This window comes from Conger conger, chromosome 3 (genome assembly GCF_963514075.1).
Source record: "Conger conger chromosome 3, fConCon1.1, whole genome shotgun sequence".
In the NCBI taxonomy this organism is placed as follows: Eukaryota; Metazoa; Chordata; class Actinopteri; order Anguilliformes; family Congridae; genus Conger; species Conger conger.
The window spans coordinates 53,922,829-53,949,825 of record NC_083762.1 but is presented as its reverse complement, the minus strand read 5'-3'; the positions used below and the strand labels follow the sequence as shown (position 1 = coordinate 53,949,825).

Sequence of the window (26,997 nt, the reverse complement as noted above, 5' to 3'; positions counted from 1 at the left end):
GGCTACTGAGGGGATAAATATCTTTTTATGGAGCATCTCTCTTTCTCTCTCTCCTCCTTTCCACTCTCTCTCCCTCCCTCCCGCTTCTTTCCTTCTACCCGTTTATGGAGCATATTTATTTTTCTCTCGCTCTTTCTATGATTCTCTCCTTTTTTTCCCTCACTCCCTTTTGTCATCCCATTGCACTGGGGCAAAGCTGTAGAGCTTTCCCCCTGAGAGTTCAACAAGGACCCTCAGGTTTTACCATACATGTTCTTCATCACCTTGTATAACAGCCACAAAAAATATTCTAGTTTCCATGTTGCACACATTATGGGTCAAATATAATACTTCTCCAAATCCAGGCCCTGGTGGTTTTATACCTCCAAGATTGCTGCCATGTTTTTGGTGATGGGCAGATTTAAAGAATGCGTGGAATGTATTGTGGTGGCCCGACCAGGGATCGGTACACCACTGGGGTGGAACGGCCTGTGCGCCGGCGCCAAGAGCTGGGGAAGCAGATTAACTCTGAATATTTTCCTATGTCTTATTTAAGAGAACGGCACCTTGGAGAGAGAGCAGGAGGAGAATCAGCACCATGGCCAGCCACCCCCGGGGCGAGACGGGTGCGGCCGCATTCCGCACGTGAATAACCATTTTAATTGAACAGGCACAGCTGAACCGAGTTCGGGATAGAGAGCAGCGTCTTCAAAAGGAGAATACAAACGCAGCACGGGGCTCATGACGGAGGTGGAGAGATCTGGATCCAGCGTACACAAACGCGTGTACTAAACCAAGGAGCCGAATCCACCCCAGGAAGACGGGGAGCAATTCCGGAGAGGACTGCGAGAGAGCCCATGCGCACGGACGAAACCCCCCGCGGACGAACCATCAAAGTCCCGGATTCACGTGAGCAGATCATTCCCACAATAAGCTCACTAACATCTCTCTCTCTAAACCTAGACGGGATTAAAAAACGGAGACTAGATGAGGAAGGACGACTTCAGAGGCCGGGGCACCGCCGGGACGGAACGACCCAAAGGCGGATCAAAGAATGCCGGCTTTTCTCGTGTTTCCTAATTTTTTGGCCACTTATATTTTTTTCCGTTTTTCCTTTTGTGGGTTTTTTCAAAGAAAAGAAAGCACTTGTCTGTGCTGGACGATTGAAGTGCCCTGCAGGCACGTGGGGAAAATAAAACTAAGTATTTTCACCAATTTTTGTAAATAACAGCAGCTGTTAAGCAAAACATATTGCTTTATTCCTAAATTACCCAGTTACTCCTGCTAGTGTTATCAATCCAAACCGCATATATCCTGATCCAAGTTACTGAAAGCACTATGCACACTAGAGCCATTCACTACACTGCCAATCACATGAACAGAAACATCTCAATTCAATATGGGAAGGTTCTGTCTGAGAGTGGTAAGCTTTCAAAAACCAAATTGATTTGATCTCAGGGAAATTTAATTTACATGAGCTATGGAATCCGTGAGCTTTTATTGTTGTATAGTTTTTGTTGCAAATGGCTTCAAATTCTGTGGGTTTATTTTTTTCTACATGATAAGAAGCTGATTTCAATAATGCTGTAACCATTTATAGCAAAAACTATCCTATCTCTGTTATAGCTGAAATGACACAGTTTTTACAAGGTGGCGCCGCCAACCTCAGAATCATTCAATTTATTTAGTATAAAGTCATGTTTCCCTGGCTTGCTCACAGGACAATTTACACTAAGCCGCTAAGCAAATCCTATTATTACCAAGCAATTCAAGAATAAGTCATAATCATATCATATAGACTTATGAGCCACCACATTATGACCCCTCACAGATGAAGTGAATAATGTTGATAACATATAGTGCATATGATAACAATGGTGCATGTCAAGGTCTGGGATATATTTGACGGTAAGTGAACCATTGGTTCTCATAGTCGATGTCTTGGATTCGGGAGAAAAGGGCCAAATTATGTTATGGCCAGACAGCAGGGTCGGAGCATTAAAACGACAAGGCTTTTGGCGTGCTCCTGGTCAGCTGTGGTGAGTAAAGACTGACGGTGGTCCGAGGAGGAACAAACCACAACAAGGCTACAGGGTGTTGGGCGCCCAAGGCTCATCACTGCACGAGGGCAACAAAGGCTAACCCATCTCATCAGAACCGACAGAAGGGCTAATCTGGCACAAGTCGCAGAATAGTTTAATGATGGAATGTGTCACAATACACAATACATCGCACCCTGCTGTGTATGGGGCTGCGTAGCTGCTAACAGGTCTATGCCCAAGCTAACCCCTGTCCACTGTCGAAAGAACCTAAAATGGGCACGTCTGTGTCCAAACTGGACCTTGGAGCAATGGGAGAAGGTTGTCTGGTCCGATGAGTCCTGTTTTCATGCCACCTACCTAAACATCATTGCGGACCAGGTACACCCCTTCATGGCAACAGTATTCCCCGATGGCAGAGGCCTATCTCGGCAGCTCTTTCAGTGTGCCCTGCCACACTGCACAAATTGCTCTGGAATGGTTTGAGCAACATGAGTTCAATTTCAAAGTGTTGCCCTGGCTTCCAAATTCCCCAGTGGGACAACAAGTCCCACCTTGCAATTTACAGGACTTAGAGGATCGGCTGCTAACATCTTGGTGCCAGATACCGCAGGGCACCTTCAGAGTTCTTGCAGAGTCCATGCTTCTGCAGATTAGGAAAGTGGTCATAATGTTTTAAAGGTGAATTGAATTGTTTAATTTTGAATGATCTCACAAGATTAAAAGATGACCTAGACTAGATCAGCATTCAGTTCTTAAATATATATTTTGATTAAATTCAAGTCTTCAATTTGTTCTTTACAAACACAATTTTGGTTCAGCCATCACAAAATTGGGTTTGTTAATAACAAAATGTAACACTCGCATATATATCAAAGTCAGAATCGGGGCTTGGCTGGATTAAATGGCCAGATGACACTGGGAAAACATTACATCACACTTGCTTTCACACGGTTGAAGTAGGCCTTGCCCTTGAGTGTAATGAATAGTTTCATAATAGTGTAATCATAACAACAATATCAATAATAATAATAATAATAATAATGCTCATAATAATAACAAAATAATAACAACCTTAGCCACTGGTGAGTTTACTGGTCGTTTACTGGTCGTTATTAGAGCATTTATATTCTGCTTTGTGTCAGCCCGTAGTCTGGTCACAGTGACAGCTTTAACAGTCTAACATTATCTAGTTAACTGGATAGCCTTGTATTTGGCCTACATTTATTCTTTCTACTCCAGGGGGGTGAATCGCAGACCTTTCCAGAACTAGTACCTGCACTGAAGTAAAAACAGCTGTTCCGGGTACTTACAGCTGTTTTCCATCTGCGGTACACTTTCCAAGTTTACAGAATTTGAATTCAGGTCTACGCCCACATCACCAAATGAACGCTCTTTCAATGAAATCCCTTCAATTAATTCAAAAGCAAATATTGCTACTCTGAAATGAAACAGGAGGGAACACACTGAGGAAGCAAGGTCTCCCCGGAACGTAACACTCTGATATGCTTCTCCGGTCTAGACAGTGACAGTGACAGTGGCAGTTTTACCTTACTAGTAGGTAGAGGGAGGAGGTCCATCAATCACTGTAACAGTTGGTAACCACCACAGAACAATTTTAACAGTAATTGGTAGATATTTTCTGCCTATACTTTCAGGATCCCTCTGGGAATTACCTGGATGCAGTCAGAAAGTTTTCACCCTTCGTTGTTGGTGTTGTTCGATTAATTTTTACTCCTCTATGTTTTCTATCACAAATTAATGAACTCTGTTCTACTATCCTTGGTCTGGGGAAGGGGGAGGAGGGGCACCCATTCCCACTGATACCCATGTGGCAGCTTTGGGTCAGAGACAGAGAAGGAGTACCTGTGGCAAGCCCTGGCCCAGACATTTCACTAAATGTATGTCTCAAGGATGGAGCCTACTTGTACAATAAATATCCCTGAAATCAAAAAGAGCCCAGCATATGGTGTACATGTGTCATTTCATGACTACTGGTATTGCCATCAAAAACAGACTAAAGCTATCATTTTAAAAACCATTTAGAAATGTTATTTATTTATTTATTTATTTTATTTGGTAATTACTTATTTTTTGTTACAAATTTAAATAGCATGAACAGGTGTTCAGTAATAGATATATTACTTGTATATCTGTACTGTATTCAATTGTTAATATTGTGAGTTTTGTGCAAACAAAGCCAACAACCAATTAATATTAATGGTTGTCAAACATGCATGCATACGGATTACATAAATTCTATTAGCATTTTCAATTACCCAAATCTAATTAAAGCCATAATTAAAAAACAGAGGAAGAATGTGAATGCTCTGCATTTTTACAGCATTGAATGAGTCACAGTTCATCTGTGGAAAGAACACATGCATTTGTAAATAGGGCAGCAGTGTAGCATAGTTACGGAACTGAGCTTACAACTTAACGGTTGTCATTTTGACTCCTAGGTGGAGCACTGCTGTTGTACCCTTGGGCAAGGTACTTAAACTGCATTGCTTCAGTAAATATAAAGCTGTATAAATGGATTGTACTGTATGCACAAAAAAATGTTTGCTCTGCAAAATGTAAAAGAATACCATACTTGTGCATACTAAAAAAAGTCTCTTTTTTAAATTCCAGACAGTTATATTTGTTATCAACCATCCATTATAAAGCCATTGTCCTTCTGTTCGATAGTATCAACATCCATGTCACAATATTAAATTTTTTATCTGCAGCAATTTAATTTCAAATTCTCACACAGCTGTCCAGAATGTGCCTCGTGGAGCTGCCCAAATAAGTCCAATTAAATATATGATATACTGTCCAGTAAATAAATATGGACCATAAGACTATAAATCTAGACTCAATAGCTCATAATGACAAAGTGAAAACATGTTTATAGACATTATTGCAAATGTATTTAAAATCAAAATCTCTCATTTACATAAGTATTCAGACCCTTAATTCAGTACTTTGTAGAAGCCCTTTTGGCAGCAATTACTTTGAGTCTTCTTGGGTAAGTCTCTACAAGCTTTGCACACCTGGATTTGGGCAGTTTATCCCATTCCTCCTGGTAGATCCACTCAAGCTCCTTCAGCTTGAATGGGAAACATCTGTGAACTGCCATCTTCAGGTCTCTCCACAGATATTCTATCGGGTTTAAGTCTGGGCTTAGGCTGGGTTATTCAAGGACAGTCAGAGACTTCTCCCAAGGCCTCTCTAGCATTGTCTTGGCTGTATGCTTTGAGTCATTGTTAAGCTGAAACTGTCGCTCCAGTCTGAGGTCACACATACTCTGGAGCAGGTTTTCTTGTCTTTCTGTCCCTGCCGCTAACAAGCACCCCATAGCATGATGCTGCCACCACCATGCTTCACTGTTGGGATGGTTTTAATGCTCCAGGTAATGCTCATGCTCTCACAGTCCTTTACATGCAACTCCAAACTCAAGATTGGCTTCTGTCTAGCCACTCTACCACAAAGGCCTGATTGATGGAGTGCTGTTGAGATGGTTGTCCTTCCAGCAGGTTCTCCCATCTCTGCAGAGGACTCAGCAGAGGCGCATTGGGTGCGCCCCTCACTTGACTTCAGAAAATGGCAAGATTCAGAAGCCACGCCCAGTACGCCATGCTCAGAACACCACACTTGGAAGGTGACTGTGCGTATGTGCTGTGCAAAGTTGATTCTGGAAAATATGGCCCGAAATGTGCAGAGCTCCATCAGAACCATCACAACATCACAACTTGTTCTCATACTTATGTATCCCCCTGATGTATCATCAGATATATAATGCTCCCTATCTTATAAGTTATATGAGTTATGAATGAAGTAATAACAATAATAATTGATAAATAATAATTATAGTTATAATAATTTCTGTTGATAGTACCCATAATTGGGTGGCACAGCAAGGAGGTCCTGGGTTCGAATCCCCGTCGGCCGGGGCCTCTCTGTGTGGAGTTTGCATGTTCTCCCCGTGTTTGCGTGGGTTTCTTCCGGGTACTCCGGTTTCCTCCCACAGTCCAAAGACATGCAGGTTAGGCTAATTGGAGAGTCTAAATTGCCCATAGGTATGAGTGTGTGCCCTGCGATGGACTGGCGACCTGTCCAGGGTGTATTCCTGCCTTTCGCCCAATGTATGCTGGGATAGGCTCCAGCCCCCCTGCGACCCTGTTCAGGATAAGCGGGTTAGGATAATAAATGAGTACCCATAATTTGTTTTGCATTTCACACCTAGCAGATTATTAACTGGGATAACCTCCTCCATATGAACGTTATACACTCACTCACGACTTTATTAGGTAGACCAGTACACTAGCTTGTTAATACAAATATTTAATAAGCCAATCATGTGGCAGCAACTAAATCCATAAAAGCATTTAGATATGGTGAAGAAATTCAGCGGTTTTTCAGATCAAATTTCAGAATGGGGAAGAAATGTTATCTTAGTGACTTTGACCGTGGTATGATTGCTCTGAACACACAAAGCATCAAAACTCTAGGTGAATATGCTACAGCAGCAGAATACTTAAGTCTAAAAAGTATTCCTAATAATGTGCTCCCTGAGTGTACAGTCATTAGAATTAGAATATTGCAGCACATTTGAAACATGTGAAGTATGTGTAATGTTTCACAGCAATGTGTGTATTTTTGTGTGCAATGTCTGAAAGTGGCAATTGTGTTCAGGCCCAGCATTAAGGGGTTTGGAGCAGTCATTAGCCATAGCAACATTGCTACTCTCATTATGACTCTCACTGATGTTACCCAATGTAATGTTTTAGGTTTGTCACCTTTACTTGTGCATGAAAGTAAAATGTTAATTTTGGATTTTTGCTTCATTTTCCCTGATGTTAGACAAAATTTCTCAAATAGATTCAGTATGCTGTAAATGTATGCTAGTTTACAATGTGGTTTGAAAATAACTGAAAACTACAGCTTGCATAAAAGACCAATCAAAAGTGTTTGCTTTGGATGCAGTTAGTAGGCCTATGCGAATGAGAGGAGGACATGCGAATAGGCCTACACTTTGTGTAAGGTTTTGTTTATTTTATTAAACATAGTTTTATATCTATTATATACTACATGAACACGTATCTGTTGTACTGTAATTAACATTAGACGCAAACCTATGATTGATGAAACAACAATTGAAGACATCCCGGGGAGGCCCTGGGCTGCAGCCCAGGTTTCCCATTGGTTTAACGCAGCTGTGATAGTGTTTTCAGTGATGAGAGATATGACTTGAACGGTGTTCCTAAATGTAATAAAACATGCTATTGACATATTGATATTAATTATTTTGTAACTAGCTAGGGCTATAACCTCTTTTGACTCATTCTGCATGCCAAATTATGCCGGCAGCTGTAATGATTGACCTGTGTCAATGGCACACTTTATGAACTGCAAAATAAGAGCCTGTGCACTTCTGCCTCAAAAGACTTTCTGGAAAGTAGCAGCGTCTTTAGGGTATCTGAATATCATTTTCTAATGCTTTAAGGACCACTGACATCAAGTAATCTAACCTACCCATTTGTTTGGATCTGAAGCACTTAAATTCCAGCTCAAATATTCCAAGCCAACTGGGATGATTTAAGCGGCCTACTTGGAAACCTAGTCTGAATGGAGACATATAGTATATCCTAAGATGATCGCATTATTATTTTGGACAACTACATTTCTGGAGCTAGAACACCCAATACTATGAATAAGTTATATATTTTCTGTATACTGCTTTATTCTGTATACCTATTTTCATTTTTTAAAAGTATTTAATTTTATTGCTTTCGGTTGCATCAAAGTATGTGTTTGATTTGCAAATAATTTTTTTGTGCGCAATGAAGGATATTGTCGATTTACAGAGGATTTTGACACGAAAATTAAATATGTTTCTGTGCTTTCTCACTTCTCACAGACCACAAATATCCGAATAACCCTCTACCAGAATTTGAGACCTGTTTCTGAAATATAATTCACTGCACTGTTTTGAAAAACACAGAAAGTGAACTGTCCCATTAAGAAGACGCTAAATATAAAGAGTGCATTGATTGCCATTCCATTTTAAACGCTTGTTAAATTCTAGTATTGTTATTTCAAATAGAGTCCCCATTTCTCTTTATTTGAGGTAGTGGGGAAATTGTGCCTTTAAAATTCTGTTTAGATAAAAAAGCATTTTAGGTTCTCAAATAGATTTCTCATAGTACTGCAAAAAAAAAGATGTATAAATCCTCTCAGAGAAAAATAAATGAATTAAAATATGGGGAGAATAGTTGGCTATATGTATCATTTATTTTAAAATCACGAGTGCAGTTGCTTACTTGTGATTAAGTTATGAGGGAAATTTGATTGTTGGCTGGCTGCATTAATCTCTTGGTATTAGCTTTATCTGGAAGCTTCTTTCTATCTACAGCTTCTATCTCAGGTGTTACAGTGTGATTCACTGCAGGTGTACCTTTATTGGGAACCACAGACCCTTTATTACCCCAGGACTTTGTTTACTGCTTCTATTCTAGGTCCTCATATTCCACTTATTTACATTATTTAATTACAGCACTGATTTGATTGCTCTTGAAATCAAGTTCACTCACACACACACACACACACACACACGCACACACGCAGGCATGCACACACTTTCTCGCAGGTTACTGGAGGGAGATCTATAACAGGAAGAGGGCAGTGGGAGCCCAGTGGTAAAAGACGCAGGGAGAAGAGTGTGCTTTAGTGGGAGTGGTGATATTCTCTCTCCAGCTGGAGGGCCCCGCCAGGCTGCCGGGGTATACTGAATCACAGCCTGGCTCCCGGCATGTACTTCATCTCATTATGCAACCCAAGCTAACGGGCATATAGTCCTGTACAGCAGTCTGGGCTTTGCTGGATACTGCAAGTCACTGCCCTGTCTGTGTTACCGGTTCTCTCGCAAACACAATAAACACCCGCAAAATCTGAGATGCTGCAATACTGCTGAAGTTCAAAACACATTGACAACTTTTTAAAGTGAAATTTGCCTGCAGTGACTATAAATCTACAGTATGTACATGTCTGGTTCTGTTCATTTATGATAATAACAGTTGCTTGGCCACAGAAGGTAACTGCATGAGCCTATGTATAGTAAATGACATCTTTCATTATTCTGTGTCAAATCATTCCCTGACACATTCTGTCCTAATTTGTACACAAATATGACTTGACACACATTTGCAGATGTTATTCCTCATTGCTATTCAAATGGAGAGAGGATGTGTGTGTGTGAGAGAGAGAGAGAGAGAGATATGCATTTACAGTCAACTGCAACTGCAATACCTTGCAGTGGTTACAGTGCACGTACCCAAAGCCACTCGAGCAGCAGAGGCGTCGTAATTGATCCAGAATGACACCCAAGACAAGATGGTGATCAAAATGGAGGGCATATATGTCTGCAGAATGAAGTATCCAATGTTTCTCTTCAGTTTGAAACTCAGAGACAGTCGTGGGTAGGCTCCTAAGGAAACATGATTGGGGAAAAAAAAAGAAGAAAAAGCTATTTATTTCAAGGGGCACGCAGCCATACTTTGTTTTGTTTCAGTTGCTATGGCGATGGCAGCATGGATTAGGTTTGTCGCCATGGCAACAAGCATCTGCAGTCCAAATTGCACAATGATTTGTGATAGCTTAGCCTTGAGCTCCAGGCCCAGAATGCTAAAGGCGAAATAACTAAATATGCATTTTTATTTCAGTTGTACATATGAAATAAAGAGTAGTTTGAACTTTTGTGCCTTTTGAAAATTGAAAGAAAGAAAAAACTGTAAGAATGTGTACATTTGTCAAAATGTTCCAGTCTGTCTATCATAAATACCAGAGGAGAACGGAAAGGGTTCAGTTTACATGCATAGAATGTACTAGAAGTATATATCTGTTTTTTGGTATACGTTAATCAGGGGGTGTGTACACTTGTGCAAGGAACGAAAATTAAAATTTTACATACATTTATGATTGACCAGGGTATCTGTTATGCACATACCATTTATTATTTATTTTGTTAATTAAACAGAATGAAGACACTAAATAAAGAATCAAGAGACTAGCTTGTTAGTGTAGACTGCAACGTCCTGTAGCCTGCTTACCCCTATCTGCACTATGCTAACAAGAAGCTTGCTGTTCTCTCTTCTCAAAATATGTTTAAAAAAACTAATATCCATTATAGATGTGATTAATTTAGGAGTGGGAATACAGGGGGAATGAATCATAGCTGTAGTGTCTCCACGAGTGTTCAGAGCTTTCGAAGGGAATAATTTATGCTGTGGGTCCAGTGCCTCATGAATATCTGATGCCCTGTATCAAGTGCTGCATTTTTTTTAGAAAGGGCTTGAAGAAACAGTGGGGTAATTGGCACTCCATTATCATCCTCCATTCCAGTGTAATACCGACTGAAGTTTGCGCATGATGTGAACTTGGTAATTAGGCAAGCTTTCAGATAAGTGGTACAGGAGGGTAGGGGGAGGAGGCTCTTATGGGAACGGCAGAGAAAAAACAGGAAGATCACAAGAAGCAAACCCGTGAGGGCTTCTCTTTTCTCCTTTTGCCACAATCATGTTCCGTAATCTCTGCCACAAACCCTGGAAATCACATCTGTCCCTACATGATTTATTATTGAGATAAAGTGACGGTGACAATGCAAATAAAATATTCAAGACACGGAGATACAAGTTAAGTTTCAAATGGCACGTTCAAGATCTGGCTTCATTTTCATTTTACATAGAATATGATAGTGTAAACATGATCACTGTTCTAAATTATACTGCCTAGAAAGAATGCAAAGTGCAATATATCATTACTGAAGTTCAACTACCCTATGAACTTCTGACATCACTCCAGTGGTCTCTTGCCAAAGCACTTTTGGTCTTTCTGCAAAGCCAGTCTTTAAATCAGGCAGAAGACTCCCTAGAGATGCAGCAGCTCAGACAGTCATTCGTTGTTTTGATGTTATGTCAGAAAATCGTTGATCTCACTTTACCTGTTGAAAAAACGACGTTTCTGGAGACCAGCTTGTAAGCCACGATTGAAAACTGAGGTAGCTCAATTCTGGCCACCCCAGTCACAGCACTATCTCCCCCTTTCCAGTAAAACTCAATGTCATCTGTTGTGTAGCCATCTGCTCCAAGGAAAGAAACACACACATTAAGAGAGAGGGACTGTCATTGAATGTCACTTAATTAAATCTTAGATTACTGTAAAGATGTAAAAGTATAAGGCACTAGTAGGATACAACAGATTAGCCACACTGTGATTGAAATATTCTGAAGGAAACTCTTCATATTCTGTGGTTGTGACTTCAGTTTATAAATAAATAGAAATCACTCTGGATAGTTTTACCATTTCCCTCTCTTTATTACTAACTTGTACCCAGAAAGATTATCACTGTTAAATCAACTCTAACGTAATTTATATGAGGGATGAAATACACTCGCCGAGCACTTTATTAGGTATTTATTAGACTTTTTACTTCTACTGCTGTAGCCTATCCACTTAGAGTTATGATGTGTTGTGTGTTCAGAGATGCTCTTCTGCATACCACTTCCTATCAGCTTTGACCAATCTGGCTATTCTCCTCTCGTCTCTCATTAACAAGGTGTTTTTGCCTGCAGAACTGCTGCTCACTTGATTTTTTTTTTCTTTTTTTGCACCATTATTTGCAAACACTAGAGACAAGTGTGCAGAACAATCCCAGGAGATCAGCAGTTTCATGTGAATAACAGTTAAAAGTACTTTTTAAAATTGTTTTTATTTATTCAAATTGTATCCCCAATTTTTTCCCAACCAGAACTCAACCAAGTTTGCTCACCCTTCTGGCCAACTTCAATATGAGAGAGCCATAGTCATGTGAATCCAATTCACGTGATGAGTAATCTTGTTTCTTTTCACACTACAGATGCACCATTAATTACATACTGTCCATGTTGTCGGAAGATTAAAAGGTCAGCGCATTCTCCGTTTGTGCATCCACAGGTGCCTGGCCTGACCAGGAGTGGGCGCTAGAGAGTAGCTTGGCCATCAAAACTACCCAGCTTACCCCCTATCTTTCCCCAGTGAGGCTGGGCCAATTCTTGCCTCGCCAATGGGGACCTTGGGCCATGGCCACACCTACATGCATTTTTGCTTACAGAACGAGAGTATTTACAGCATTAGCTACCTGGAGGCCACACAAATACCTCTGAGTTGATTATACAGTGAAGATTGTTCTCATATAACATAAAACAGAGACTGAGATGCTTTAGATTACAATATGGAGTGTGCCATGATATTTAAGAATCTAGGTTAGTTGTACAACAGATTCAAATCCCAGGTGGGAGACTGCTGTTTTTACTCTAGAGCAAGATACCTAATCCAAATGGCATATGCAAGTATCCTGCTGCAAAAGGGGAATCAAATTAATATGATCTAAAACATACATGTAAATAAATACATTTAATTTTCCAACTAAGCTCGGGTGACATTTTTTTCTTGGTGTACCATTTTAAGTGGTCTTTCATGTAGGCCAATATTTAATAAAAACATTTTAACCAAAAAGCAAGTGAATGTGGATTTTTAAGGGTAGTACACAAGGTACCTATTTATTTGTAAGTCACAGTCAAGGACATGCTAAAATAATTTTGGTGTTGGTCTGGCTGCTTTATTCTGAGAATATCCATCAAGAGTAGAGGCCTCACTTCTAAGGTGAATTTTACCAATAATTTTTTTATTTATTATTTATGTCCTTCATCTTTATCGCCATAGTAGTATGAATGCAGTAGTGTATGGCTATTGTTTGTATATACAGTATTTAATATGACCAGGTGTTTGGCTCATGAAAGGGATGGGAATGAATAGGTTGTAGGAGCCACAAAACTCACAGCTCTCAATTTCCAGGGTACAGTTCTGTTCATCCAGTGGGTATCTCCGCAGGTCCATCATGCAAGCAGCTGTCGTGGTGATCCTGAAGGGAAGGATATGAAATATTGAATATAATGACTCTATTTCGGCGGCACGGATGGTGCAGTGGGTAGCACTGCCGCCTCACAGCAAGGAGGTCCTGGGTTCGAATCCCCGTCGGCCTCTGTGCGGAGTTTGCATGTTTTCCCTGTGTCTGCGTGGGTTTCCTCCGGGTACTCTGGTTTCCTCCCACAGTCCAAAGACATGCACGTTAGGCTGATTGGAGAGTCTAAATTGTCCATAGGTATGAGTGTGTGAGTGAATGGTGTGTGTGCCCTGTGATAGACTGGCGACCTGTCCAGGGTGTATTCCTGCCTTTCGCCCAATGTATGCTGGGATAGGCTCCAGCCCCCCTGCGACCCTGATCGGGATAAGCGGGTTCAGATAATGGATGGATGACTTTATTTCAGTTTGTGTTAATTTGTCCAATTACTTTTGCTCCCCTAAAATTGGGGGGACTATGTATAAAAACAAAATATGGATGTAAAAACCCTCAAATTAAAGCTGTAAGTCTGCACTTTAAGATCATAGTGATTATGCTTGTTTGCTGGAATACAGAGCGAAAATAATTGCACTGTATAAATCTGTTCAAGGGTTGGTGGGTGGCTAACTTTTTCACTTTTGGCCATGTTGCTGCTTGGCGCTCAGTTATAGTGTCTCCCGGCATGTTCCACAGGCTCACATCTCATTTGGGATTTCGTCGTCTTATTGGTACCATCCTAACAGTTTGCCATCCTTGGAACAGACCAGCGCACAACAAGGAATTACAATTCATAGCTACATAGCATCAGCGCTTGAATCTGCAACAGTTTGATATAAACCCATTGGCAGCTAGTATAAATGGGCTAACAGAGCTAAGCCTTCCCCATCTTTTGAAGAAAAAAATAAAAAGGAAAATATGTTTTAAAAAATTACCCTTGTGTTGGTCTCGTTTTTCATCTTATTTCATAAAAACATAGGATATGACCAATATTTTAGCTACAGGGTTACTTGTTCTCAGCCCCCGGTCAGAATATTTCAGTGTCAAGGGTGTGACATGCTTTAAATATAGTGACACAGCCCCTCGATTTGTTTAAATTTATTCAGCCCGCTACATTCTGAAGGTCTGTGAGTGACACACCCATTCCATTTCTTATCCATTGAAGGCATGTAAGTAGTGGCAAATTAACAAAATGGCGGGCACAAATATGAGCAAGGTGGATTATACACTTCACTAATCATCTGTTTTCCAAGATGGCTTTCTTGGCAGATTTGAAACAATTTGGAAGGACGATTAGTAAACTCATATTAAAAATGGCTTCATTCTGTCAATGCTGGGTAAAGCTAACATAGTCTGTCAGCTTGATGAAGGCAGCTAATTGGAGCTATGTATAGAGACATAATGAACTTGTAAACTGTCATAAATTGTGATTGTAATACATTTCGTGGAGGACACAGGTTAGCTTTGCGATGAGTAGGATGAAACTACCACATCAGTACAGCAGGACATGTTTCTAGACTTGGTTGACCAATTCTATTTTTTTAGATAGCCACTAAGCCGATCACTTGTTTAACTGACTGGTAACTGACTTACACGTCAGATATGAGCCACCTGACTTCATTGTTTATGGAAAATAACTGACTGATGAAATATCGAAGGCAACATTTGTGGCTGTGCAAACTCAGACAACATATGTGGCATGCATTAACCAGTGTGTAATTGCGCTTAGACAGGCCACATTACTGACGGTTCAATTATGGAGATTTGTCTTTTAGTCCACTGACTATAGCAAGGCTTGGTTTCATAGTTTTATTGCTCTAACTGAGTAGGGGCCTATATTGTAGTCCTGTAGCTCAACTTGAAGCGCATGGCACTAACACTTCCAAGGTTATGGATTAAATTCCCACTGGTGCCAGCTATCCTGAAAAATGTATGAGCTCATGGTATTGTAAGTATTCATCAAATGGCATATATTCAAATGGCATATTTTCAAAAGCAATGCTGGAGCGTGAGCCATTGTTAGGTATTAGTCTTTTAGCCACCAGCCGCCACTGCCTAAACCATAGCGCTACATTATCAAACCACAGAAGAACTGGTTCTGTGAGATGTCATTCATTATCAGTTCAGCTACGTGCTGTATGATATCAGATTATCACAGACTCAAATCAATAAGGAAAATCTAAAAGTAATCAGTGATGACCATTCATTAACTCTAATTAAGTTTTTAATATGATAGCCTTCAATAAATAATCCGCAACATGTGAAAACTGGATAAGAATAGAAAACGAGAAAATGCAAAGGGTGACCAGCTGCTCATAAATAATCTAACTGAAAAGAGAGGCTCTATTCTCAACTATCTATGTTGCTTACATATTAGGGGCTCTATCTTGGACTCTGAGCAATGTGGCAGTATCCATGTAACGCGTCCATGTAGGCAATCATTAAATTGGCTATTGTTCTCATCCACCTGCTTCCTTTTGGTTTCCTATCAAACTTTTGCATTTGGCACACCATTAGCGCTCCTCAGCATAGTGGGCTGGCCATGGGTGTCATATTTCAAAAGGTATCTTTTAAAAAATATCTAGCTACGCTTTCAATAAAAATTTAATTTTAATGGTTTGATTTATTTGAACTATTACATCTAACTGGTACACCTAATATCATAGCCTACACTTCATAGCAACGTTAGGCATTGTGTTAGTGTTTTAATTTGGATATTACAAATGTCACCTACATGCCATCCCTTAGTAACATCACCTGTGACAAAGTGGTGACCCAAATCACAGTTGCTTCAAATGTAACTGTTGTGTGTGCTGCTAGTTTATTTTAGCGCAGCATCTAATAGCATACTCTGTAAGTGGCATCACATAAGCTACGACTCTTTAGCCTACGAGTGGTAGCTTACCTATTTCTACACACAAATGTGTGTGCTTTCTCAGTTAGTGCATTAATGAGAATTTGTAAACTACCTATTGTGCTTGGGAGACCAAGTAGTGCAAAATTTTAAATATACCTAAAGTACTTTCTCTGAACGAAATCCCAGAGAAGAGAGATTATTTAATATGCACTTTCTTTGTACTTTCCAGAAGTAAATGGTTTAAAAATAATGAAAGTAGGCTATAGCCTATAACTTTAGGATATAGATCTTAGAAAAATTGTCCCTGCAGACTATCAGCACTATCAGAGGAAATCACATATTTGCTAAGAAGAAATGTTTTGTGAGAAGTAAGTAGTTTGTGGTTTATTTGCGATCCGTAAGTGATGAATTTTCATGAAACGCGTTTTGATAAGATATTGCGATCTGCGAGTGAAAATCTTTCGTGAAATGAGCCCCTGCTTTCTATGAATGTACAGTACAAGAAAGGTTCTGTGGCCATGACCACTTTGGTCCTGTAGGACTGCTCACGTTAACACTGATTAAAACGGTGAGGGGCCTATCTGCACAGTGCATTTGCCTGCCTTTTAGAGAGCATTAGTTAATCTAACAGGCTGATGAACTTCATTTCAGAGATGAATTAATGTGGGTATTAATGTGGGTGCACCCATCCATATTACCATGCAAGTGTGTGCATTTATCTGTTAATGGTTCCAGACAAGGCAAATATCTCATACTCTTGAATTGATTTTTAAAAATCTTTTCGTGTTGCCTAATTGTAATACAGGCAGCAGAGGTTAACTTAGCCCTGTTTATTTTTTTTCCCTTTTAGAGTATTTGTGGTCAGTCTTACAACACTGCCTGCAGTACAGCATATCTGCAGTAAAGCCACTTTGTGGGGCGTAAAACTGAAGCCTTCCCAAAATAGCAGACTGCTGCATGTACAGATGAAGGTCGATAGATCAGCCAGATTAGAAAACGGCCAGGCAGCCACATATATTCACAGCTCAGGAAGTTGTGTAATGTGGTTCAGTCCAAGCTCTCCTTCATAATCCTCTCAGGTGGCAAAAATCAGACTAGCTAGTGTTTTTTTCCCCTTTTAAAGCACTCACCTCAGGCCGTAGAGAACTGTGCCGTCGGGGTGGAGCCGGATCATCCGGTTTTTCACTGTGACGCCGTGCACAAAGGACTTCTTGTCGTTCAGAAAGTACGTGTCTGGGACCCAGAGCTGATCTGCCACACGGTTGTCGAGCGTTAGGTTCAATGGTATGCCTGCATAAGCCAGCCGTTTATCTCTCCAGTATTGTTGGAAGTACATGGTCAATGTGTAGTCCTGCAGGAAAATGAGGATGCAATTACTACCCAGCTTACACCAAAGATCCAGTATCACTGTTTTACAAATGGTCATGGTCATGAACACCTTCATAAGCACTATAATGCAAAAAGATTTTGTCTTAAAGATTTTAGTTTTGTAAAAGGATTTTAGATTTTTCAGTCAAGTAGCTTTTATTGGCCATTCTACAGAAGTTGTGCAAATGAATCCCTTCAATTCTTAAGAGAAAATACATTACCCCCATCCATGTTTAAGAAAATAAAGGATAATTTCTGCTCAACAAAGAACCAACTACCTGCATCTTATTGAAGTGATGACTGGAAAGCATTTTAGCTAATGACATTATGTTTTCAATGGTGTATATTTTGTTAGGCTAGCATAAAACAAAGCAGCGTTTTTTGGCTGTATAGCAAAACCATAGCATTTTCAATATGAACACTGAGACTGTTATATTTCGGCAAAAAGTTCTGAGATTTGATGCCAAAAAAAGGTTGACGTTTTACAACATAAAATGCTTTTTGCAATGCCTATGTCTAAATAGAGGACTTCCTTTGGAGGAGTTCCAAGGAATTTTTGTTTATATTTCTGAGGAAGACAATGAAAGCACCTTTAACTCCACAATAGAGGGCATTGTCAGTGACGTGACCCCATTTTATATCGGTAAGTACCTGAATACAGATACTCACAAATATTTTTGATGGGGGTTGGGTGCAAAAACTTATAGAAAAATCAATAGAATATATTAGTGTACAAATGTTATTATTGTGATTATTATTCTTATTTTTCTTATTTATCTTCTCGAACTGTTGCTGTCTGCGTAGAGTGCAAGGAGAGGGAGGTTAAGACAGAGTGGTAGCTGGAGGGTGACAGGTGGGTGCAAACACTTTTTTTCAGGATATAAAGTGTTGGATAATTTAGTAAGCAAAATGCAGTATTTTACATGTCATAAGACCCATAATACCAATTTTTTCCATGTGTCCCTTTAGAGTCTCCAAATGTCCTTTTTGAAAAACTGCCTAGACATAGCATAGAAAAAACAATGCAGAATGCTAATTTCTGGTGATATTCAATGTATGTCCAATGATCAAATTTTTAAACTTTTATTGGAATGTTGATACCATTTATGATCACAAAAATAAATGAACAGAAATTGTTAATTTGCTACTTCTTTTTTTTTTACATTTGCTGTTATTACATTATGCATGATTGTGTATCTTCTTTATGTTTAAAATGAAATCACAGTATGATTTCTTTTGTTGCTAATACTAATATCCTTAATCTAGAACTCAAGTACAAGTCTACCCCTAACTATAAACCCTAATCATTAAGATAAGGCCCTACCTAAAACTAATCTTAAAACCAGCCCCAATCTTTTGTCATTCAAATTGTGTAACTATATGAGCTTTGTTGAACATAAACACCTCCTTGCTTTTACACAGTGCTTCATTTCACAATGTAATTACAATGGTGAATTACTTTTTTTTAGCAAAATGATTGGCTAACAAACTTTTACTTTTGATGCCACACAGTAGTATCTTGCTGTTGAGCCAAAATGGCTGATGATGGTGGGTCTATCTATTCTTATCCTTAGAAAGTGTGTGGCATATCACAAGCATAGTGCAAATGGCTGGTTATCAGGTTTGGCCTTGATGACATGCATTCAGGCAGTGTCTACAGTCTCTACTGTTTCCTGCCAAGCACACACTCCAATCTACTCCTCCCCCTAGCCTCTTTTACGGGAATAGCCAGGCAGCCTTTATGGCCTCTAAACCAATCATGCACAGCTTTACAGCGGCAGAGATGGTCCAGTTAATACGTAAAGCTGCCATTGGTTGCGTATTACAGCGCTAATGCAGATCCCAAATGTATTCACAACTACATTTGAGTGCCACACAGAGTCACTTTTCCACAAAACCTGACACAGTGCAAAGGTGTAATTTTTCAAGCACCCACTCTGATCATCATTCTCATTCCAGAACACCGATCTGTAACAACACCTTGGGGTTAGCAGGGATTGGTCCTGCCCTAGCCAGAGACTAAATAACATGTTAAACGGAGAGCTCCAGAAGGTAGCAGGAACCACGTTTGTGGAGACACTCCAATACTGTAATTGAACTCATCCTGCCCCAGACCTCTACCTTGCTGTCAGTTGTACAAAGCATTACACTGCTGTGACACAAGCCCGCAAAAAGTCACTACAGGCTCCAGCCCCCTAGAACCCCTCCCACCTCACCCCCCACAACAGCAATGCAGACAGCGTTTCGGGCCGCTGCGTTCATGACATTATGTTGTTTTGGTTTTGTTTAACAAGATCCCTTACTTGGATATCACCCAAAAAGCTTTTTTAATCAAAATAAAAGGTGGGGATGGGGAGAGAGCTGGGGGGGTGGGACATGGGACTACAGCAGTGACATTTACGCAACCTCTGTAGAGTAATATATTTAACAAAGCAGAAAAATGAAAAATGAAGCAAGTAGTCACTGATGGCTTCTATGTGTATATGTGTGAGTGATTGTGTGTGGATCATCTGACAATGGAGTATGTTGCAATTAATACATTACTGTACAGAAAACGGCAAAACTGTATTCATTTCCTAAATTGCTTTTTTAAAATGACAAAATTTATTCAAAGCCCACGTATGTATTTAGGAAAAGTCATGGAAGGAGGAAGACATTGCATTTTCAGTGTTGAGTAACAGTGTTGTGTCATCACAATGCCAGCTGACATGCCCTTTGGCCTTTCAAATGTAAAGACCAGTGATCTAAATTATTATTTAAAAGCTGAAATTCAGAATAGATACATATTTCTGACTGAATCCTTTTTAATGCTTGCATTTATTAAATGGCAACTCCTTTCCCCTGTAACTGGCAGATGTTAGCAGATACATTCAGTGATCACTTTATAAGGTAGACCTATACACCAGCTTGTTGACGGAAATATTTAATCAACCAATCATGCAACAGCAACTAAATGCATAAAAGCATGCAGACTTGGTCAAGAGGTTCAGCTATTTCTCAGACCAAATGTCAGAATGGGGAATAAAAGTGACTTTGATCGTCGATTGATTGTTGGTGCCAGTATCTCAGTAACTGCTGATCTCCTGGGATTTTCATTGTCTCTAGAATTTGCAGAGAATGGTGCAAAAAACAAAAAACATCCAGTGAGCAGCAGTTCTGCGGGCAGAAACGCGTCGTTAATGACTGAGGTCAGAGGAGACGGACCAGACTGGTCAAAACTGACGGGAAGGTGACAATACAGCAAATAACCATGCATGACAACAGTGGTATGCAGAAGAGCATCTTTGAACACACAACACCTCAAACCTCTAAGTGCATAGGCTACAGCAACAGAAGACTTAATAAGTCTGAAAAATAAGTCTACATCATATCTCGCATGCATGCACTTGAATGATAATGGCCACACGAGACTGTAGATTCGCTGGCATCAGAAGAGCCGTCGTGTCCTTATTCAGTTGCGATCAGCACTTTTCCAGTAAAGCGTGCATATCTGAGGAAGCAGGCTGAGAGGAAACGTATACCTCCAAGAGAATGCACTCCAGAAACGAGTTGTGAATAATTCAATCTGGCTGCACTCTTACGAGAGCCAGGCGCCATTCATAAAGCCATCCCAGTTAATACAGAATTGACTCAAACACCAAGAAACCCCTGCTCCGCAGGGTAATGACCATAAAACAGGAATCAGTTTATTGAATCAGTGTTTTTTCAATATGACCAGATCATTTGGGATGTTACCGTCAATGCATTTACTTTGATGCATTGCATCGTTCAGATTTATTTACAAAAGAAATGGCTGATGCTTTCATTTTTCCATCAACTTTTTTGGCTGAAAAAGAAAAGAAACACCCTAGTGTAGGTGAGTTTAATTGCCAATCCCATACATAATTTTTCTCCATGATAGAGGTTACTATTAAAATGACAGTTGTTCATGTAATTTTTTGCAAACAGGATTGGAAAAACACTCAATTCTGGTTCTTCGTTAAAAAAATGACATCTGAATTAAATATTTACAATAGGCCTAGATATTATAAATAGCAGGTGCTGAAAACAAATGAGCAAATTAAATCAGCGCTTTGTAAAGTATATTTTTTGGATCCTTAAAGTAAAGAATATAATTATTTCATGGAGCAGCTCAATATTAAAGTCTGCCATGGGCAAAAAACATGACAAAAGAATATACACTGAATTTATGTTCCCACAGGTTTATTGATGCCACGTTTCAACCAGCACGATCTTTGTCAGGCAAACACCCATGTCAATATAGCCGATATACAGGCCTACAGGCAGGTAGGGACATCATGTCGGCAATCAGTACAATCCGTGGGAAAGCGTCTGGATGTCTTTCATTTTTTTCTTGAGTTTGCAACCATTCCATACATTTAAAACTTTTATGATTGCCCTTATAGTGCTAAGTGGTGATATTTATGTATTTCTTGTACCTATTACCAGGTGTCTGTCTCTTCTGCATTGACATTTCCTTGGCTTTTCTCATGCTGATGGATGACAAAGGGATTAACTCTTTGTCATCTAAAGACAACTAAAGAGTGTTAACTCATGTTTATACCCTGTTGAAACAGGAGGTGATGGAATGACACAATATAGTTCCTTTATACCAAGATTTTTATTATATGCAGCCTTTTTTCTTCATTTTTATTAAGGGTGCCAATAATCCTGGAGCCCACTCTATATTCCATTGGCAATCACCCATAATGTTAATGTCTTTGACTTAATTCTCAAACAGGGAAACATTTTCCTGCTATATGTAATTAGAGAGAGAGGATACGGAATCAAGTCTTCTATTTTTAATCTTTCTGTGTCAGGAAGATGATTCAGAAGTCTAAGATGGAGGGGTGAGGGTGATAAAACTATGGGAGGGCACCCAAAATGATCATGAGTAACATCATGCAAGTAATGAAAAAAATCAGCTCGTACTATTATGAGAAGCTGCAAATCTCCTGCCGTTTCTAAATATTTTCACCTTCCACAAATTCTTTCCTGTCTTCCTACTAGGGTGACCAGGGGCTCGTTTCATGGAAGCGATTTGTGAGGATTCTGACTCAGATCGCAATATCTTATCAAAATACGTTTCACAAAAAGGCATCCCTTGCAAATCGCAAATAAAACTGTAGGGACTACAGACCTTTTTGTCTTGCAAATACGGCATTTCTTCTGATAGTGCTGAAACAGAGGCAGGCTCCAGAAAGAATCATGTGATACGTGATCACGCCCACCCTTTAGATACTTACGGAGTTAATGAAATAATTGAATGATATAGATATCCACTGTAAGAAATATTATGTTTAAGCAACCTTCTTGACATAAAACTTAGGTCAGTCACTAACAGGAGCATGACCTTACCTCGTTCCAAGTGTCCCTTACAAGAGGTAGGGTACACACAGTATATGCTATTTCTTTAAGTATATGCTGCTTATGCCTACATCAAGTTTATTATAAGTAGGGATGTACAGTACTGTGCAAAAGTCTTAGGCATCTGTGTAACATTCTGAATAGATAAGATTCTTTCCAAAATAATTCAATGAAAGGTCCTAAATAAACATACTACCGGTATACATTTTACATTGCATTTTAGTAATTTGGCAGAATAGTTAAAAACGGAATCAAATCAATATTTTTTGTGACCACCCTTCAGTGTTAAAATTGCATCACTTCTCTGAGATGGCCAACGCTGGCCTGCAGTTCTATAAGACAGCAGGGAGGTTGTTCCAAGCATGTTGGAGAACTTGCCACAGTTCTTCTGCAGACTTTGGTTGGCTCCTTGCTTCTGACAATCCTTGATCAAGTTTTTATGTAAAAAGTAGTCAATTGCTTACAGTAATATGTTACTTTTTAAAAATAAATAGAAATAAAATGTCTCTGTAAAATTACATCTTTTGGAAAATGAATATTTGGAAATGTCAAATGTGTTATTTTATACTAACACACACATATACACACATATATATATAATAAAAATAAAGTCTAGAGTGCCTAAGACTTCTGCACAGTACTGTACATTTTCACATGTTTACAAAGCTAATTAAAGCAACCTACAGTGAAGTATTTAATGTAGTGGTGTTGAGGGCAGACTCAGAAACTGCGTTCACAAAGAAGCGTCCAAAATTACCTGAATTCACCATATGTGTAGCCGATGCCATTAAAAAATTTGCCATTAACGTCTGCATACTAAAGAGGTATACTTTAATTATTTTTAAAATAATATACTTCTGAAAAGTAAAAAATGAAGTGCATTTTAAATAGCCTCTACTCTCTGGGACTTTTCAGAAAAAGCTGCATTTCTGCTTTCTTGGGCTTGTCAGACAAAGCAATGGAATAAGCAGACCTTCTGTCCAAATAAAGCGATGACATATTGTAAATACTGATTTCATTCAGTTTCCCAAGCCCCAACACAGGTGTCAAATGAAACTTCTACGTGCTAATTGGTCTCCCAAAATTCTTTGGTGCAAGTTTACCAATTCCCATCATCAAGGCACCGACTGAAAACAAACACACTTTTGTCTAGAAATGAGTAGGCAGAAGTACGCTACAAAACCAAAATGAGGCAGGTGGATGAGAGTGATAGCGGATTTACTGATTGCCTACCTGCCCTCATGTATTGCAATTGTGATTTCTACGTGAAACGCTCCAAAAATAGCAGAAGTAATATATTTAATTTTGCAGATCTCAGCTCACATGTCACAAATTCCGTGAAAGAGCCCCAGGTGTCCCGCTTCCCACATATTGAGACGATGTCCCACATTTTGAAGCAAAATGACAAAAGTAAACATTTCTCCACTTAAACATTACTTGAACAATTGTGACTATTTTGAAATCTGATAAAATATAGGCTAACAACAGGAAAATGCTTAAAAATTGATTGATTTATTATTCCATTATCATTGAAATCAATGCTATTTGGCTGACATCTTGAAAACATTCAAAAGCATTTCAGACGACAACAAATTTGATTGGGAAGTAGATTGTCACTGTGCATTGTGCATTTCAGACAAGTCACATCCTTAACACAATGGCAACACATTCATAATGCCCTCAAGATGAAGATATTTTCAAAATTGCTATTTTTATGTTCAGTCAAGCCTCCTACATTACATGAATATCAAACATTCTGCATTAGACTTTAAAATGCAGTTTTTACAAAGTGTATCTAATACCTGTATTTTAGTAATACCTGTTATTTGTAACTTTTCTGGCTTAACAATATTTTTTCAATTATTTTCTGGGCCCTTCCCCCAGCCAAGTGGGTGCTACGATAAAATGCATTCATATTTTTTTAAATCTAAAAACATTTTTGTCATTTTGTGTCCAAATGTCACATCTATAACGCTGGAATTACCCATGTGCTGTGTGCAATGACTAGGCAAGGGTGTAACTGTAGGTAGGATATGTGTACAAGCCATCGCTCTAAGCCCGATACGCATTATATCAAAGTTCTATAAATGTATCTATCTACATTGTAAAAATCGTACTCTTGGACTGTTTGCATCTGGTCACCCTACTTCCTACCTACCCCCTGTATGGAAGCATTTTAAACGCCCCCATTCGACAACTTCCCACAAGCCGGCATAATGTAGGCCGGGAGATTCAGCCCAGGATCGGTGATTGCACAACAGCCTCGGTGTTATGGAGCCAGAGCCTGACCAAGCACTTACGATATGGCCTGGGACTGTAACACCTGCTTGTGCCTTCCCCTCTCAAGCACTGCCCCCACGCATGCACGCTCGTATCTGTTTGTTAAAGGATGTTGCATATCTGAAGATGTTCTTGTGAATATTATACCCTTCCACTGCACTTTTCGTTTTAGAGTCGAACCATACACGAAGAAGGGCATCAATCATTTAAACACCACAGTAAAAGCCCCCCTCAAAACAAAACTGCTGTGAAATATTCATTCGTATCTCTGCAACCACGTTGTGTGTGTATGTTAAAAGGGGCAATCCTCACACAGGAGCTGCTGGACCCATTTAAGGAATCCTCATGTCAGAGCCATTTCTTAAGGAAAACAGTGCATTGTGATTCCTATAAATTAAAGCAAATAAGTAAATAGAAGAAGTATGGTAATATTTTTGGACAAATGCCTGAATGGCACATCTCACAATTGCTCAGACTATTTAAAAGCATTGAGGATGAGACACTGAGTCTAAGATAGGCATACTGTAAGACATGAGATTAATCAGAATCTGCACTGAATGCCTTATTTCTGTTCATTTATTAATATGGCCGTAATGAAACATGGACGCAACACACAATGGGTTCAGTAACATTTTGGATAATTTTTGACAAATAAAACATTTTCATCAATGAAAACACATTTATATTTCACAAAAAAATGCATAACAAAAAAACAAGAAAATTATCCTACATTCAGAAATAAGACAGTTATTCGACGAGATTAAAGGGAGTGATTTTTCGCATGAATGGCATTCGGCTTAAAATGGCTAAAATTCTGAAATGGAATATTAAAAATGGTTTAGTTTTAAAATAAGTAATCAGATGGCCTACATAACTACATTAAATAAATGTAAGTAAACAGTGAAATTGAGCAGTCGTCATCATGCCGATCTATAATTGTAAACCGATATAAGTGTAAATGACAAACCAATAGTGCAGACTGTCACCTTTAATTTGAGAGTATATAGATCTGTTTAGGAAAGACATCCCTTTTATGCACATAGTCAGTAGTATACATATAAATACTCACATTTTACAGGACCAAAAGTAATTGGGCAGTTGGCCGCTCAGCTGTTTCTGATTCCTTAGTAAAGGTAGTAGAAACCTTTCAGTATCTAGTCTTGATTCCAGGCTTTTGATTGCCTTTGGAGTCTGTTATTGATCAGTATCAATATGAGGGCCAGAGTTGAACTTTAAAATGGAGTGGTGTGTCATTTATATATTTGCCCTGGGCTAAAGTATCTCTCCTCCCCTACATACTACATACTACTACTACTAATAATAATTTTTAAAAAAATTTTAGTCATGAGATTTTCCCCTCTTTAATCCCTGTGAACATTAAAATATAGATCATTATCTGTGTTTATTATATTCAGCCTTTTTTAACTACGTTCCACATGCTTAAAGGTTAAACTCATTCACTGCTTTGGTTTGTATTTTATGGAACAAACACAAATAAAACCAATAGCTTTTTAAAGCAGCTTTTTGTTTTATTGCAGAACTTTTTCTTTCAGAAGAAAATTAGTGGATATTGCCAAACATGAATAAATAATAAAATAATAATAATCATTTAAAAAAATTGTAAAACAAAAAAGCTAGAATTTCTGGTTCTTTTGCACTCATTTCCTTTAACAGTCTTTAACAATACGAAACTTCACAATCATAAACTTTCAGACACTGATCGGGTTGCTTTTGTTTTTCTAAACTATATGATTTATCCTTTTTTAACAATAGAAGCAGTCTTTACAGAGTAGAAATGGGTCATTAAAGGAGCCAGTGCATTGCCATGTTAACAAGCCATGTGAACTTTCCATCAGCTGTCAGCTGTCTGTGTCCGTCTGAGTTACTTTGTGTCAGCCGTCTCAACAGAAAAAGTTACTTACAATATGTGGTGTAAGCATAGACCATATACAAATATGGATGAAGTACTTGTCATTCTAAGACCAGTTGCTAACTGCTACATGATGCCCAATCCAGGGCACTGCCATTGCACCGTTTTCAACCGACACAAGAGTAGTGTAGCGAAAGGGTTGAATCAGGACTACAGTGGAATCAGTGGAATCCATCCTGACTAGCAATTAGATACGCCCACGTCAGGACAACTGGTGTGTTTTTCTAATGTTTTCCTTTTTTTTCTCACAGCATTCAGC

At 39.1% G+C, this 26,997-nt stretch overlaps 1 protein-coding gene across 2 annotated transcripts in view; it reads right to left on the bottom strand.

Annotated features, from left to right (window-relative positions):
• The window catches only part of gabrb3 (gamma-aminobutyric acid type A receptor subunit beta3), an 84,410-nt gene that overhangs the window by 21,219 nt on the left and 36,194 nt on the right, over positions 1-26,997 (bottom strand). For both annotated transcript variants that reach the window (XM_061233599.1, XM_061233600.1), the window contains exons 4-7: positions 16,924-17,144; positions 12,878-12,960; positions 11,002-11,139; positions 9,337-9,489 (exon numbers count right to left, since the gene is read on the bottom strand). In XM_061233599.1, coding sequence (XP_061089583.1) covers positions 9,337-9,489; positions 11,002-11,139; positions 12,878-12,960; positions 16,924-17,144 — 595 coding nt within the window. The remainder of the gene's footprint in view (positions 1-9,336; positions 9,490-11,001; positions 11,140-12,877; positions 12,961-16,923; positions 17,145-26,997) is intronic.